The 17,834-nt window shown below is 42.4% G+C and overlaps 1 protein-coding gene across 2 annotated transcripts in view; it reads right to left on the minus strand.

The window, feature by feature from the left end:
- Positions 1-1,798, minus strand: part of ndst3 (N-deacetylase/N-sulfotransferase (heparan glucosaminyl) 3) — a gene marked incomplete at its 5' end in the record, with an annotated part of 34,362 nt that extends 32,564 nt beyond the window's left edge. For both annotated transcript variants that reach the window (XM_079158880.1, XM_079158881.1), the window contains one exon: positions 806-1,798. In XM_079158880.1, the coding sequence (XP_079015006.1) occupies positions 806-1,798 (993 nt within the window). The remainder of the gene's footprint in view (positions 1-805) is intronic.
- Between the last annotated feature and the right edge of the window lie 16,036 nt (positions 1,799-17,834).

A 17,834-nucleotide genomic window follows, 5' to 3' on the forward strand; every position in this document is an offset into this window, starting at 1 on the left:
GACACAGTGGGAGAATACGACCACTGATTTCAAACAAAATTATTTTTGCAGAACTGTTATCCACTTTCCACTTGTTCGTTTGCCCGCAGTAAACCTGAAGTTTGTTAGCCGCTATTTTGAAATATAATATATTTTTTAATTCCTACAGAAATTACGGTATGAATGAATGTGAACATATGCAAATGTGATTATTTGCGGAGGTGCACGTCTGAGTTTATATGTCTATGCATTGTGTGTGTGTGCGTGTGTTTGCCCATGCAAGCGTGTGTGTTGAAACAAAAGCTGTCTTGAGAGGCGGGCTGCATGGCTGACTCTCCTTTAGTTTCCCTAAGAGGAGGAACGTGGGAAAAGAGGAATAAGTGCCATTCATCTTTTCACTGGCTCATTCACTACCTCGCTTTCTCTCTTTCACTTCACGTCTTTGTTCCCTTAAATGGCCTCTTTACTTCTGGCTAAACCTCCATTTGAGATAAATAGCCTCTCGCTGTACCCCAACACACAGCACGCACAGACATTAGACAGACACACACACACTCACACAAGCTTCCTAAATACCCTCTTGGCGCACCTGTGCTCCTCAAAAATACACTCCAGGTAAAATGTTTTGCTGAGATGTCTGCGGACTTACACAGCAATAAGTGAATATTCCATATTTTCACCACTGCCCTGCCATCAATTACTGTTTTTAGAAGTCGATAGCGGAATGAAAACTATAATCCAACATACTGACCCCACAATAATTAAATCTCTATATTCCACTGTCTTGCGCCAATGCACGTTATCACACACCCATCACCCTCATTACCTTCACATCCTTGGTGTTCATACGTGTCCCTTCCTTTCCCACGAAAATGTCGTCTATATCCACCAGTATGTGCCGGTCCAGACCCAAAGTAAGCTTCCTGTCTGTGAGGTAGGAGATGGCATCCACCAGGATGAGTCTGTGGAGCCAGTAGCCTAGTCCCTGGCCAAATAGCACTCTCCTCACCCCATCATAGAGTCCCATGTCCTGCACCACAGTGGCTTGGAGGCCTAAACTAAAGCCAGGCCCTGGATTATCACCACTACCTGCCCCTGCTCCCTCCTTGGCCCGTGCATGCAGCACAGCCTGGTAGGTGGAGTGATTGGAGGAGAAGGAGGTCCAGTCCTCCCCAGGTAAAGCCCCTCGATCTGTGCCGGGCTTGGTCAGGTGGAGGAGAGGTGAACTAGACACCACACAGCAGTCCCAAAGTGCCTGGTTGGTCCGAAGGACCACCGGGAGGCCTCTGAGTTTGAGGAGAGGTGGGGAGTTCTCGGTGGAGCGGTAGAAACCTATGATGCCCACTCTGTACTCAGTGCAGTATTGATGCAACAGCTGTCTGTTCCATGTGTCTGCATGCGCATACTTTAATAGATTTTCATAAATGATGAGTGAATATCGGCCACGACCTTTGTCTGTCAGCGGCGGAAGGTCGCCCTTTCCTGAGGCAATCTCCATGCGAAACTGGAAGTGTGCTGACTCCAATATAGCCACAATGTCCTGACCCAGCTGGGAGTACTGGGACTCCACGAGCACCAGCACAACTGGATCCGTGTGGATATGTGTGTGAGGAGGGTTAGGGGGGTACGGGTATGGAAGTTGATGATAGGGGGAGAGTGGCTGGGAACAGGCAGGTTCGGGGGATTGTCCAAGCTGCATGGAAGGGGAGGAGTTTGTAAACAGAAAGTAAGCAGAGAGGAGGAGGGAGAGGAGACAGCAGGAGGCCAGCAGGAGCAGGAGCCTACGCAAGTGGCGACGGAATCGCACGGCCACCGTCATCGCGAAGTGGGGAGGTTTTGTGCGTCGGAGGGGAAGATGTCTTTTTCAGTTTGCTGGAGCCTAGAGAGCGCGCGCACGGGTTTGGGGATTTGAGGAACCCAAGAGATTGTCTGTGTGTTCAACAAAGGAGCAAAGCCACTCAGGGGTGTGTCATGTCACCATGGCAGGTGGAGAAGGGAGCTGTGCCGGATGCTGGGGAACAAAGGTCTTCATTGAGGAAATGCAGTCGAGGTACTCTCCTTCCAATCCTTACGGAGGAATCACATGCAGAGAAGGAGGGAGTGATGATTAATGCCTGCAGAAAACGGGGACAAGGAGAAAAGAAGAAAGAGTGAATTTGTTGGGCAAGGTTGAATAGTATGCATTAGTTCCCTGTGAACGTGCTCGCGGGTGTGCATGTACCTAGGTTGTGCAACTCTAGGGAATGTGAGGGCACAGCTGGTAACTACAGAGCTGATTGAACAACAACTTATATCCTTAGGGCTTATACAACCTCTGGCGCGCGCACACACACACACAAAGTGACATCACAGTTAAAAGCATAAACAAAAGTCAATCCTCACAAACAAACAACAGCTGGTTCTGTGTTAATGTGGTAGTGTGGGGAGGTGGATGGGAGCTCAACTAATCAGTCCCATAAAGCTCTACGGAGAATTCCTATAATTGCACCAAACTCTGTGCACTTCTGTCCTAGTTCTGAACCTAATCATCTGAAATGCCACAAAATTAGAGTTGGAATCCTTTCGCTAGGAGCACTAATCTGGGGGGAGCCCATGACAGTACAGAGGAAATGGAGAGCAAGAGAAAAGTGCACGAATAAGAGAGACCGAGCAGAGAAGAACAAAATGCAATGAATTATAGAAAGAGACAAAAAAGACCAGGATTAGCATCTTAATGTATGTGCCCGGAGCCAGGGAGAAGAAAAGATCCCACAGCATCTCTTTCTCTCTCTCTTTTTGCTCTTCGCCTCACTCTCCCCCTCTCTCTATCTTGTCTACACCCCCTCTTTCTCTCCTTCTGTCTGTTTGAATATCAATAGTCTTCCCTCACGTTCCCCACGCTTCTCTCCTTGTTCCTTTGCTTTAGATAACAAATGCAAAGAGAAGGTCATAGAGGAGGGACAGCTATATTCTTTAAATATAACACCGAAAGACAGAAAATAACTCTTGGTATCTTCCTTTGTAGCCAACACAGAGGAGAAAATAATCTTTTTTTTATAAATAAGTTGTTACTTCAATGACTATACTTCTCTTAAATAGCTTCTGTGGTGTTACAAGTTTTACAAGTGTGGAGGAAATTGACTCTTGGAGTCTACCAAGATAAAGAGCTTGCACTTACTCTTATTCTTAGGTTAATTCAAACAGGTGTTTTGAGATTTTAAATGAGGAAAAGCATAACATCTGACACACAGCTGAGCGTCTCAACTGTAGGTGAGTGCCCATTTAACTTGTTACTTGAGGTACGCATGTGTCTCACTATTAGGACCCACAGGAGGGCGCTGGAATTGGATTAACACATGAGAGTTTGCGTGGAAGTTTTAATCTTTGCATTTAATAACTAAAATGGTATTCTAAATCATGCAACATTAATCGTGTCACTACTAGTCCTGTTGGTGCTTTTTTTGTTAAATGGCTCATGGGGAAAAAAAAGTTTGGGACCATTTTAAAATTACAATTCAAATTGTAAACCAAATGTATTCAACTTCAAAATGAATAGTGTCTTTTTTTGTATTTCAGTGAGTGATACTAATAATAATTACTGTTTATAACTGCAAGCATTTTTGAAAGCCATGGGAAAATCATCCAACGATAATTACATTAGATTAACAGTGAATGGAGGGTCGTGGTGTTAAGTAGCCTATAGTGAACACTAAAAAACGGGAGGAACACACAATCATGGTAATCAATCCAGTCTAATATGCTATTTGTGCGGTTAAATCTGTAACGAAAAAGAAAGCAACCCGTAGCATAAATGCCACTGGCTATTGTCAGGCTGAAAGATTGACTCAAACTAACAGCAGATAATTCCAGAGAGTTTCCATCCCGCTTTCTGTCGTAGAAGTTTATGTTAAGAAGGAGCACCGACTCGCCCACTTACCTCTTGCCGAGGCTGAGGCGCTGCCGTGCGGAGAAGAAGCGTGAAGGGAGAGCGGCGAGTGTGGTGCTGCTTCGGGTGGGTCCGGGGCTCCGGTCTCGGTGGCGAACCACTCCCGTGTGTTTTGGATGTTTAAGCGATGTGCCATCTCTCCCCCCCCTCTCTCTATTTCTCTCTCTCACACACTACCCTCCGCTAGAGCAGCAGATGCGGGCAGCCGGAATGATCGGCTCTCCTCCCCCCTGTCATCATTCTTCTCTTTCTCTCGTCTCCCCCGCTGTCTTCTCCTCTCTCTCCCGCTCTGCTCACTTCACCCTTAATCTCCGCTCTTTCAGGTGGAGATCAGCCTGCGAGTGTAGACGGAGGAGCACCGATATCAGCCAGCCCGTCAACGACTGACACCCGTGCGTAAATGCTCCGGTTTAAGAGCGCCTACACAAGTAGAGGCGATTGAGGGAGAGAGAGAGAGAGAGAGAGAGAGAGAGAGAGAGACAGAGGAGTGTGTGTGTGTGTGTGTGTGTGTGTGTGTGTGTGTGTGTGGGGGGGGGGGGGGGGGGGGGGGGGCTCGGTTTTGATTGACACAAACAGCCGTTTTCTCGGGCATCACCGATCACTGGCCCCGGTAAAAGCTCACGGCCCGTTAGTTGGTGTTTGTCGGATGAGGGATGTCACGCGCAGATATACTCACCGGTGCAAGTTAATGGTGCGCCTGGCTGATTCTCTTTTCGCTTCTTGCACAAGTTGTAGTACTCAAGGATAAAAGGAAGTGGAACACTGAGACTACAGGCGGCGGGTGTAAAAAATGCATTTTCACATAATCTGGAATGGCAACAAGCATGGGAAAGAATACAGGAATACATTTCTGATCTTCACTATAGTTCTACATACTGCATGTTCACCCGCGCGTGAATCAGCCCCATTAAGCCTACTTCTGCAGAATGTCAATCAACCAAGCACACAGCATGTCAATCACACCCTGTTTTTAACTTGATTAGGTGTTCCCTTCTCCCTTCGCACTAGTCCATCAATCTCTCTAACCTATTTGCACTGACACACACTTACACTCATCTCAGTGGAGCTGGTGGGCCCCTCATTCACATTGTAATGGCCTTACAATAGAGTTTGTTTAGTGTGTGTGTGCATATGGTGTGTGTTTGAGAGTGAGAACACTAGTCCGAAGCGTGAAGAAAGTGTATGAACCCGAAGCAAGACAGACACACAGTTGTGCTGTCACCTCTCAGACGGTGATGTTGGGGCACACTCTCTCTCACACACACACACACACACACACACACACACACACACACAGATAGTGCACATAATGAAGACAGTGCGTTGAGAAACCCATTTTCATACTTGTATCATGTTCCTTTTCGTTACCCTTAGTTTGAAAAAGCGTACCATCTCACTGGAAACCCTATTTGTAGCTCTCGGTTAGTGTAATGACTAAGCAGTGGTGTTGAGAAACAGTGCTTGAATGAAACATAACAGCCAGAATATCATGCCCCACAGAATGGAAACCAGAGATAATGAAGGTTTGGATTGGAGTGCGATTGTGTTTGTATGTAAATTAGTGTCAGTGGGTGAAGTGTAATTAGAGAGGCTGTTCACCCATTTCCTCCACATTACAAGCGAAGAACCAATTCTGCAATGGTGCTAGTTGGAGAAAATAAGCCAGAAATTAAAACTATAAAGCTGTGCATGTACATTGTAGGCTACAATGTGTAGGTGTTTTCACATGTTTGTATTAAACTTAAAAATAATTACGGAGACATTCACTGTTGCTAACAAAAGAGCTGCTGGGAAAGCGGAGGAAGATAATGCAAACAAACACATAATAAGCATATGGTCACTCTAATGGAAAGCTTTATTCTGACCCACAGGCCAAGGTACAAGTTTACAAAGCACATTGGCAAGCAAGTGCAGAGACACATGCAAGCCTGTGCTTTATACAACAAAACACGCAAGGATGCAGCCGCTCACACACACGTGTGAGCACACACAACAAAGGACTAGAGATGTGAAAAATGTCGGAGCTGCCATGTTCAACTAGCACTCTGACAGTTAAACAGAGGAGAGCAAGAGACAAATGGGAGAGAGCATAAGAGAGACAGAGCGGGAGAATGCTTGTTGTCTTCATCACAGGCTTTTGTTAAGTGAGAGATAAGAGAGGAGGAGCGACTGATTCCCCCTCTTCTCTCTCCCTGCTGAGAGCTAAATGGTGGCTCTGTTAGTCCCGTTCGAGGCCTGAAGAGAGCAAATTGAGCTTGGGTGTAAAAACAGGGAAAGACATTATCATCACGATGCATCACATCATCCCAGGAGTCAGGCATCCAGACAGGGCAACAGTCACGCTTTACCCCCCCTAATTAAAAACAAAACAAAGCATTGGACAGATTGTTGCATGCTCGCACTGAACACATACTAGACCCTGAGCCCTTGCACTAATAATGATACTCTTCTCTCCTGGCGGTTTCCACAAAGAGCCGGATCTATTGCTCAAACTAGCAGCTCTCTGAGATGCATCAGCTCTTTGCCTCCCACAGTGTAAACAACAACAACAAGCTCCAGCTTTGCTTAGGTGTGCTGGCTGCTTGATGCTGTTGCTATTTTAATGATTCCTGCTACCTCTACTCTCTGTGTGTGTGTGTAATCGAACCACCTACCTGCTCCTGCCCCCCCCCCCCCCCATGCCTGGAAATGTTGATAGATAGATATTCTCTTAAGAGCTTGGAGGCTAAGTGAAAGCTCCCCCCCCTCCTCCTACACCTCATCCCCAGGCATATTAGAGGAAATATCTTTTGGCCAATCAATACAGCGCTTCCAGATTGATAAGGCAAAGATAGACATATACGAGTGCCCACACGTGCACACACTCCCACACACAGAAAAAAAAAAAAAAGAGTCCAGTGTATAGAATAACCAGACCCGAATCAATCCATTACTGGAATGTTGCCAGAAGCAGGATTACCATAGCAACATACACCACCAAACTACACTCTGCTAAGAATAAGTAAATAATAAGTAAATAATATCAAATCAATTCTTTATTTAGCAGTTCCAGATAAACTTCTAATTTTAATCTCATCCATCCCTTAGTATAATATGATATGCATACACAGCAAATTCCCCAGTGTCAAATATGCAGTGTCATAGTACATTGACTCTTTCAGAGTTATTACAACAATGGCAAGAGTAATTACTACCAATTTATCGGCCAGTGTTGGTGAAAATAATCAGAGTTAAACTTTTCAGTGTCAAATATACAGTGTCAATGTACATTGACTATTTCAGAGTTATTACAACAACAGCAAGAGTAAATCGCTCCCCAGTGTTGATGTCATTGTTCACTGCTGTAGTGTACTCTGGAAAGAACTCTGAACTCTGGAAAGCTCCTCCCACCTCCTTCTCCTTTCAAACGGATCATGAGCTTCGCCCCGCCATTTTGCACTTCTCGACAGACTGTGGTAAGTTTCTCTAAATCACTTAAGAAACCAAATTTTGGCATTTCAGCAAAAAAGAATAATTAGAATAACTTAATATTGTTGTTCAACATAGACTCCAGTTGTTTTTGTGTCTTGAAATATCGAATAGCAGAGGGCTAACCTGACCGAGTTGAAAGCTAACGTTAGCTCAAATGTGCTCGCACATTAAGTTAGCTAGGCTAACTAGCTAACATCAAACTCCACAATGTGGGCAAGAGAGGTCAATGTGAAGGATTGACAGTGTTGTATTGTTTTCAATGTCCATAGATGACAGTAAATAGCAAATACTGCGTGTGTGGGGAGTTGTGATATTATCCGTGACAAACCTTCCCTTTTGAGTGCATGGGCACTCCTACAAGGATTCACTTTAAAGCCAATTAGATTAAATTAATAGTTTATTTTCTGTCTATTGCTGTCTAATTACATTCAGTCGTTTTTAATGTGTTTGACAAAAGCTAATTAGTGTTAAATTTAACTTCAGTGTTGTCTCAGAATGAATTGTGATGTGGGTCATAATGCCATTTCACTTTTTCTGTTTTTACAGATGCCATGTGATTAAAACAAAAATCATCGTTTCACAGTTGGAAAAATCTGCGTTGGCCAAGAAACCTGGTGGAGACGATATTGTCAAGGAACACAACCGGACGGACGAAAGGTGACTGAAACTCTGAGGTAATTTAGATGTCTCTTCTTCATGCACATCTGTTCTTCTATGCTTGTGGGAAAAATATATACATATTTATTTTAGGGCTGTACTCAACTCAGAACGTTGTCTGTCAAATTGGATTTGGCTGTTCAATACAAAGAATTGTTTGTTTGTACAATTTTTGCCAGCAAGACTTGAGTCATTTGTATTTTCCGAAGGATGATTTGTCTGCATTTACTGTGGTTAAAATAGTTATTGTTATTCAACTTATAGACATCTTTCTATCATCTGCCAAGATACCAATAGATTCCAACCAAGACCTTTACAATAGAGCCATGAGGGCTGTCACTTTAAAATATTGTATCTGTAACTATATGTTTTAATACCAAATTTGAGTGCAGTTAGATTTACACACTGTTTTTCACACCATGAGCAGAGAAATTGAAATAAAAGGTAGAAATCTGTGAATCTTTCCTTTAAAAATGTAATTCGAACACCTGCTGGTAGATTGCAGATGATAGCGAAGTTTGTTCTATAGGGTGAAAATGGCTTGAATTGTTCTCTGTGTATATCCTCTAAATGCACTGTAAACACACATATTTCAATGTTTACAGACATTGTTAAGATTGTACTATTCTAAATATACCGTGTCTTTTAAGAACAATGTTTTTTTTCCATCTTTGAAACTGAAAGTGAGGTTTAATTAATTGTTGCACAATGTAGCACAAATGGGAGTTACACTTGCATCTCTAAACTGTTAATGAAAAATTGTATGCAATCTAAATGTTTTTATTTTTAATAAATTGTTATTAAGATATGATATAATGGTGTTTGTTGTTTTTTCTCCTGCAAACATTTTTTGTTTTATTGTTTGAAGTGTTAGCTGGACATGGTCAAGTAGAAAATGTAAAACTCTTAAAAGTGTTCTGTTGAAGAGTTAAAACAGAGTAAATTGAAAATAAGGTGTTGGGTAAGAATTACGCTAAGGGAGTAAATACAAGAGGAAATATGTTTTAACACTGGCAGGAGTCAGTTATAAATCAACACTGTATTTGGAGTAATTTCTTAATCAACACTTAGTGTCAAGTAGGTTTAACACTCATGAAGAGTAACTTATTTAGAGTTAATTTTGATTAACACTCAAAAAGACCTAGTGTCAAATTGCAATAACACTAAGAGTGTTATTTACATCATAGTGTCAAATTTGAGTAACACTTCTCAGTGTAGTGTAGTGTAAAATATTAACTCTAACCAGTGTTAAATTGACTCTAAAAATGTAACACTATGTCCAGTGTTACTTTAACACTCTGTAGATAGGGACCATATGTTCACTGAATCAGTGTTAAAATTTACTCTTTAAGTGTTGCATTGACACTGTCGATTTTACTGTGTATACGTGAGAATAATAGGAGCAAAAACTATAAGAAACAAATCATTTTATTTTCTATGGTTACACATGTTTGCATTTGTTTTTCCATCAGTTAGTGTGAAAAGTTATTAATGCTTTCTCTTTGTGTTCATTGTGTCTTTGTATGTGTTTTTTTTTTCTGTGTGTATGTATGTAGAACTTCAATACAAACAATTTTAATATAATTTTTGTGTCACTGAAATCTTCACTGTCATAGACATTATGCTTGTGTGCGATGATGAAAGCAAAGTAAGAAATGAAAAATCAATGTGTCTTGATTTTTTGTTGTGGTAATGCAACGAAATCAACAATATTTAGGCCAGAAAGCAAAACAATAAGTGGTCAGGACAAATGAACAATCACCACATATCTACAGTTCAACCAAACATTTACGTGAGTAGGACCGTAGTAGAGTGTTTTGGTACGGGTGTGCATTTCTGTGTGACTCATTGAAAGACAGGATGCGGTAGGCCAATAAGAACATTGCTTTTTGATCTATTCAGGAACAATATTGCCTCCACACAAACAGAAACACACATAAATGCGAACACATAACCACAAAATCATGCCTAACGCCCCCACTTCTCTGTAAACAACCCAACACTCCTACACTTTTGTAAGCCACAAACACGAGCAGGCTTGCTGTTAGAGTGACAGAGAGCACCTCCATTTCACATCATATCAACACTTCATCCCCAAGTGATGCTTCTGACAGACACCACGGAAGGGATAAATGTATGCAAGTGTTTGCAAATGAGTCTGCACGTGTGAACAAATAAGTGCTCGCGGTATGGTTGTGTGAGGATTCAAAAAATAGGAAATAGAAATGAGTGAAGAGAGAAAGGACGGGGGAGGATGTCAGAAAGCACAACAGTGATCAGATCGCACAGCACTCAAGGGAGGGAGAGGTAAAGTGATCTATCTCTGTCTCTCTCTGACCTTGTTCACTCTCGCCAAAAACCTGACTTACAACCCCAAACTAAATATGATACCTTCTCTCTCTGTCTCCCCCTCTCTCTCTCTCTCCCCCTCTCTCTGGTAATAAATCGCACTGTAATTACCAGGCAGGATCGATAACAGTCACATCACTCCTCTCCTCTGCTCATCTCCCTCGTCTGCAACTGACACTAACGTGTTCATCCCTCGCTGTGTGCCACCGTTATAGATCCGCGAATGATAGATCGCATCCTGTTTCGTCTGTACACACACAACGACACATGCAAAACACAGGTACACACTTAAAGGCCGCACACACAGGGGGGACGAGCCCATGCAAACACACTCACAGACAGACATGGACACTCACAAGCGAAAGTACGAGAGCTAGACGCCACAGGGGGTAGGCCATAGGTCTCAGTTGCTATTGGAGACGTCGCTTCAGCAGAGCAACCAACAAAGAGTTACTGCTCTCTCCCAGAATAGCTCACTCGGCCCCCCTGTCTAATGAAATGGATGACAAGGATGAGCATCACATGGGCAGTCACGCAGTGTGAACTTGGTGAGTTTGTCTTTGACAGAGAGACACGGTGCATTTATGTGTGTGTGTGTGTGTGTGTGCAGATTTGTACGCGTGCACGAGTGTGGTTTTAATGCATAATCATACGAGTGTAATGATGTTTAATAGGAAATAAAAAAATATCCTGGAGAGGAAGAGCAACTTTCACACCTTAAAATCGCTGACTTGTAATATTCTTTCGCACCCACACCTCCATGCAAACTTGATGGTCGTGTGAGTGTGTGTGTGAGAGAGAAAGGGAGAGTATGTGTCCATCAGCATAACATATCAGCACGAGGGAGAATCAAGACGGTCTGACATAAACATTCATTTATCTGCAGCTTTCATTGAAAATGTGTAACATAAGAATATGAGCAGAAGACGTTTTGCAAGTTAGCGTTGCGGTCCTCTATTCCACCCATGTTTTATGCACCAACGTAATTATTCGTGTTATGACCAAAAGCCGCTCTGATAACCGACTAAACAAAGACCCCGTATAACCAAAGCAGCTCCTTAATTGGAGACGGACTGGATGTTTGAGTCTTTTATGAAGTCTTTTTCAGCTAACATTTCCGTATTGGCGATGCAAAGTGCAATCAAATTGTTGCCCCCCCCCCCCCCCCCGTGTTTAATTTCATAAGAAAGAAAGAAACTATATTTCAAAGTTTGACTTTTTAAGAAAACTTTTTCCTCAATAAAAAAAGATGGTATATCTTCCAATCTTGTGCATATCAATAATATATAAATATGTGCAGGTAGATAGTAGGTCAAAACATGTACAATACAATAACACACTGCTGTGAAGTGAAGACAGACAAACACCACCGCTTTTTGTTGCTAATGTTATATTTACTTGAGTACTTGTACTTGAATCCAGCACTGTATGCGTGGGTTGTGCTGTGCCTTGACTGTTAGTCGGGCTGGGTGGCAAATGTGGTGAGAGAGTTAGCTGAGGTGGGCAGTGTTCAGACAAGTGATGGTCCAGGGACAAAATTGTGCCTGAATTGCAATCTGCAAACAAAGATGAGGTAGCAGAGTGGGTTGTGTCTGTAGAAATGTTTATGGCCTCCAAAATGTTGTAAATGTCCTTGATGTCTGAGGGCTGTGATCTCATGATACTCTCTGCAATTTATATCTCGTATTTCATCTGTAACAGAATATATGCACCCAGTCGAAGCAACATAATAAAAAGGCAATTTCCACTATAAACTGCAGTATCCTAGAAATTATGTTCATATTGGATGCTTCCGCACCACATGATTTACCGTCATTGCCAATGCGGAGAAAAGAGCTGGATTTGTGCAAAGAGTAGTAAATACGGTTTTGGAGGTCAAGGTGGAGAGTGGGCACGTGTCATTCATTGACTTCTATGGATGGGAGCATTTACCTTATATTTACCTGAAGTGACCTCAGACTGAACTGGGTTTCTTCATTTTCAATGTAAGAGAAATGTTACAGGTCATCCTCATCATTATCACCAACATTAACATTACTTAACACAACAATAACACAACACTTTCTTAAGTCACACGTTTGCTTGCTTCAGGAAACAGAGAGTTGCATACTTTGCTCTTAATTTTTGGTTTATTCTCTGGCCACTTCTCTTTGGTTGCCAATTTCTTGAAATGGTTTGTTGCAGCTGTGCATACATCTGGAATAGGCCACTTGTTCCTGAAGTCCATCAAAAGAAATAGCGTGTAAGTAGTTTTGGACCTCGTAATTTAAAATGCAATTAATTCACAGTTTTTACAAATCTATCGGCCTCTAAAAAACTGATTTCCACGATACTTTTAAAATAATAATCTGTTATCATATTAATTTTGTATGGTCGGTTATAAAACACAAGTTTAAAAAATGAACTGGAGCGAGACTGTAGTCTGCTAGTGAGCTGATCAGATGTGACTTGTCAGGTTGCTCCTGTCCTGTATGGTAGCGGCAATGAAGTCCACTTAAAACTGAGCCGGCACACTTGTGGTTTCACACATCAAAATCAAGCATAAGCCCAGTAGGTTCACACTTCACGAGCTGAGATATTTTCCAGGTCTTGCAATGGCTGATTCCACACAACCTTCCATAACAACTCGGTCATCATTGCTGAAGACCGCAAAGGCGACAACGTGCGGAGAGTTACAGATTCAAGCTTTCAACAGAAATTCTTTCTGGACTCACAAAAGTCATAGATAATGAAATCCGCCATAGCAGACACAGAATTACCAGCTTCTTCACCAACAGCAGCCTCAACGGACCAGAGTTCAAGACATTTTACCTCTGATTAAAGAGCCGCTCCACCAATTTTACATATTTGAACCAATTTACTCGCCATGGGGAGTAATATTCAGCCTGTGACAAACAGCGGTGTAATGTCCTCTGTGGCATATCTCAGTTTTGAAATTGGAGAGTACAAATTAAATTCCAAAACTGTGTTGCAAAATCTTTGCAGGAGCTTGAAGGATGTTGGAGTTTCAAGGATCTGCTTTTTCTTCTTCGTCTTTGATTGTACTGCTAAAGCCTCATATTAACTTGAGTTAAACTTCAGTGTATTTTTACACAGAACAAGAACTGTGGATTTTGTCCTTTATCACTTCTATTTTGAGTGAGTTATGGGGGATATTTTAAATGGTTAGTATGCCGAGGAGGAATTATTACAGCGAACAAAACTTGTTTCAATGTTTAAATGGGCGCCAGGATTATTGTTTTAAGAATTGTAAAGCTATCCTTTAAATTGCAGTATTCCTTTAAGGGTTGTCACTTCTATCATAGACCTTTTGTACCAGCCTGATCTCTTCAAAATTGCGTTCCCCTCCAACAAAACGGCATTGTCAATTATGCTTTGAAAGAAATGCGTTTGCTCCCGCATCACATTTGTTTTTTTACGTATCACAAATACTTTTCAAATAGTTTTCGACGGAATTTCACATACAGAGGAGTGGATTGGTGGGAAGAAACACTGGACTTTCACCCAGGACCCTGCTGTCTGTGTTCTGTGTGAAACCCAAAAAAATCAATGTTCACAAATTTGGAATTGTGTCAGCAACTTAAATAACATATTAATGAATTTATTTTAAGCCAAACCATTAATGTTTTACTAATGTTTTTCTAATAACAAAGTTAACCACATGTTTAAAACTGCAAGGAGATAATATGTTTCCCTCAAACAGCAAATGAGATTGCATTTTAGTTGATGTTCACTATCTGGTTATATTTGTACTAATGTCTACAGTATTCAGAAGAAAGAAACCTCTTCTTCACCAAAGAAGAGATACATTTCCCCAACCATGCATTGGGGTTTTGGTGATTGAAATATGTTTTTTCCTTTGTGTATTTGTTTGTGTTTTTAATACTCACATGGGCAGTATATGAGAGATGAAGGGCAGGCGAAGAAGAGTCGGAAAAAATGAAATGAGTGACAAATGGAGGTGAGATAGATAGATAGATAGATCCTCTGTCTTGTTGAAAATGAAGGTGTACATCTGGACACGCGTGCACATACAGACACATGGACACATGCGCGCACACACACACACACACACACACACACTCACACCTAGGATGAGACCTGCAGAGAGTGTATGATTAACTGTTCTGTCAGAACTGAGAACTCTCTGGGGCGGGAAGGGCAGAGGAGGGGGAGGAACAGAATAGTGGATAGGGTGAATTGAAAAGGGATGGAGAAGTATTAGGAGGGAGTTGGAGGTCTCTGGGGTCTCTGAAAGGAGGTCTCGTGGGTTTGGGGAGCAAAGCTAGAGCCAACTGTTGCTCATGCGGCACTTGTGTGTGATGTCTTTCAGAGTGCACGTGTAAGAGAGAGTATTTGTGAGTGTCCTACTCACATGATACTTTTGCAGAACCTTTCTTGTGGACAATCTCTGTTGTAATTTATATGCAGAGCAGAATGGGCACTGCAGTATGGAATGCAGTTGCTGATTAAGTATATGATTGTGTGTGTCCGTATGTGTGTGTGGCCCTTATCACAATTCTGCAGTGCAATGCACTCAGAATGGTCAACTGAATCTCCTGCTTTCTCAATAAATCAGAATGGCAAACGTGTAGTTGCGGACACACACACACACACACACACACAATCACACACACACACACACACACACACACACACACACACAGCGTGACTCCTCTATTTTCTCCAATTCGTCACAGGGCTTGTTGTTCTAATACCATGGATAGGTCTGCGTTCAGGGTCCCCATGCTGGGCGGCTCTGCCCATAATGACTGGCGTCTCAACATTTCTCACCGACTGTGGGGGATAAGCCGACAAAGAAAGTGAGAGGTTGACAGAGAAACTGGTTGAAAACATACTTAGCAAATACAAATGTCCACATTTGTATTTGATGCAGCTTCTTGTTATCAAAGTCTATCATGTGTCTTTACATTTGGAGTGGTGGGGAAGTGGTGGGGAAGACCTTTAAGGTGCTGAACCAAGCTTTAAAGCTCTTTAAAGGGAGAAGGGAAACTAATCTCTGGAAACCTGCAACCACCAGAGTGTGTGGAGATTATACCAACCCCCAAACACATCCACACTCACAAACGAAACTCTTCTTCTCTTTGAACAGAGACAATACAATACTTTAGTTAAAGCTAAAATGAGACAAATAGCATCTCCCCCCCCATGTTCAATTTTCCCTCTCCCTCTCTTGCTGCCCATCATAAGCTTTTCCTCAATCTCCCTTGTTCCTCTCTGCTGAAGCGTCTTCTTGCTCGCAACCACAGAGCTCTAAAACACTTCACCCCACTTTAGATCCAGAATAGCACAGTTCTACACGGTTCTTCTAGTTTCTGAATGTTGCTTATGAAAGGGTATTGTTTGCCCACTTCAGCTGATATGGCCTCAGAGCTGTAAATCACCAGTTACTACTTAGCTTACTAACACTCCATTCAGGAGCTGGACACAATAGATCCACAACACATTCATTCACCCACTCTCCCACTACCGCCCTCCTCCTATTCAACTTTACGCTCCTCCCGCACTCTCCCTCTTTCTCTCTCCTCCCTCCTGCTACGCTAAGCTGTTTTCTCTCCTTCCCCTTCTTTCTTCTGTATTTCTCCCCCCCCCCCCCCCACTATCAATTCTGCCATTCTAGTTCCTGATGCGGTTTTGTCTGTTGTAGGGGCCAACAGTTTCCCATGCACCTGCCAGGTCTTAGATATGTCAGAATGCACACACACACACACATACACGCACACACACACACACACACATGCACGCACACACACACACGCACGCACGCACACCTTTAATTTATTCTCTAAAAGTTCAAAGAATTTGCTTGTTTAATGAATTAATTTCAGCTAGATTCCATCTGTTACTAGCGTGACTGTGAGCCTTTGTTGTCTTTGCGGAAAGGCAGAGACACAGAGAGAGAGAGATCCAAACTGCACCACAGAGAGGAGCATCATCTGATTGGTCTTGACATTTCAACAATCTTTTTCTTATTGGCTGTGGCACTTCAAGAGTATGCAGTTTCACTCCCTATCTGTTGGGTGTTAAAACAGTGATAACCACACACAAACACGCATGCAAAGAACACCAGCATTGAATGTCAGACGCAATCACCTCAAAGTATGCGCTACATCCATGCAGCAGGTAGGAGCAAGGAGGGGAGAGAGAGGAACAAAATAGAAAGAGAGAGAGAGAAAGAGAGAGAGAGAGAGAGATGCCAAGCAGTGATTTATGACCTGAAAAGGCAGATTAACTCCACTGGCTGCCTAACTGGCCCTGAAACAAGCTGAATTACACTCCAGACCTGGAGGAGAGGAGAGGTAGAGAAATGGAGGAAGAATGAAAATGAAAGGTCACTAGTATGGCAGGACTGAGAGAGAGTGTAGACGACAAGATGGAGGAGCAGATTGGTATGGAGGAATTCAAAAATGAAAAGGTCAGAGGTAAAGAGGAAAAGATAGATTGAAGACTGCAGGGGGACATACAGATTGAGAGATGTGAGTATTGTCCAAAAGGAGACACTAGAAGGTGTGGATTTTGTATTGGGCCCTCAAGTTTGTGTGATCTGATGAACCCTATCAAGCCATGTGAATCATATCAGATTCCATTTCCCTTGCATGCTGTGAAAAAGCATGGGTTAGGGTCAACCCTATTTCACCTGCTTCGTGGCATGAGGTTAAAGGCCAACATACGATGTGTGAGCAATTCACACAAATCATTTAAAGCTAAAACCTCCCTGATCCCCCCCAGTGAGCTGCTATAAGGCAATTTCCTGTTCAGAGGACAGAGGAAAGAAAACAGATTTCAGATCTCAGTAAAGAGACTAGATTTGGTGCTTTACGCATTTGACAGCCAGTCTTAATCTAACTCATATTAGGGTCTGAGGCTAAGCTTTAGCTCTGGGGAGTTCAATAATGTCACTTTGGTCTAAAGGGGTCCAGTCTTGTATCATTCTAAACTATGGTCCTATTGTCCGGTCACACCAGCATTTTAATTGGCAAAAACTAGTAATTCCAATGGAATTACCACAATTTGTGGATTTGCTTATAAAGGCCAACATGAAGAACGCCATCATGTGCTGTTTCACAATTCACTTTTATTCAACCTACTGTGTCAGAGAATAAACTGCTCCACACAGCAGAGGGAATGGTTTGCAGAAAGTTATGAGACTTAATAAAAGAGGTTAATGTTTGATGTTGCAATCCGTGTTTTGAATAGACTCTGTGAACTCATTGTCCCAAATTTAACTAAGCTAACAAGCTTGCTAACTGACAGTGAGCAAGCAGTTAGAAAACTAGTTAGGTCCGACCGATTTCCCCCCTGGTCATTGAATCTCTATTTTGTGAAACGACTAAAGATCCTGAGCTCTCTTTCACTTGTAAAACAGTGGCTCAGGGAATGTGACAAGGAGAGAGTTCACACAAGGTTATACTTAAAACTGGCAATTAATTAA

Source organism: Pholis gunnellus, assembly GCF_910591455.1.
Source record: "Pholis gunnellus genome assembly, chromosome: 5".
Lineage (NCBI taxonomy): Eukaryota > Metazoa > Chordata > Actinopteri > Perciformes > Pholidae > Pholis > Pholis gunnellus.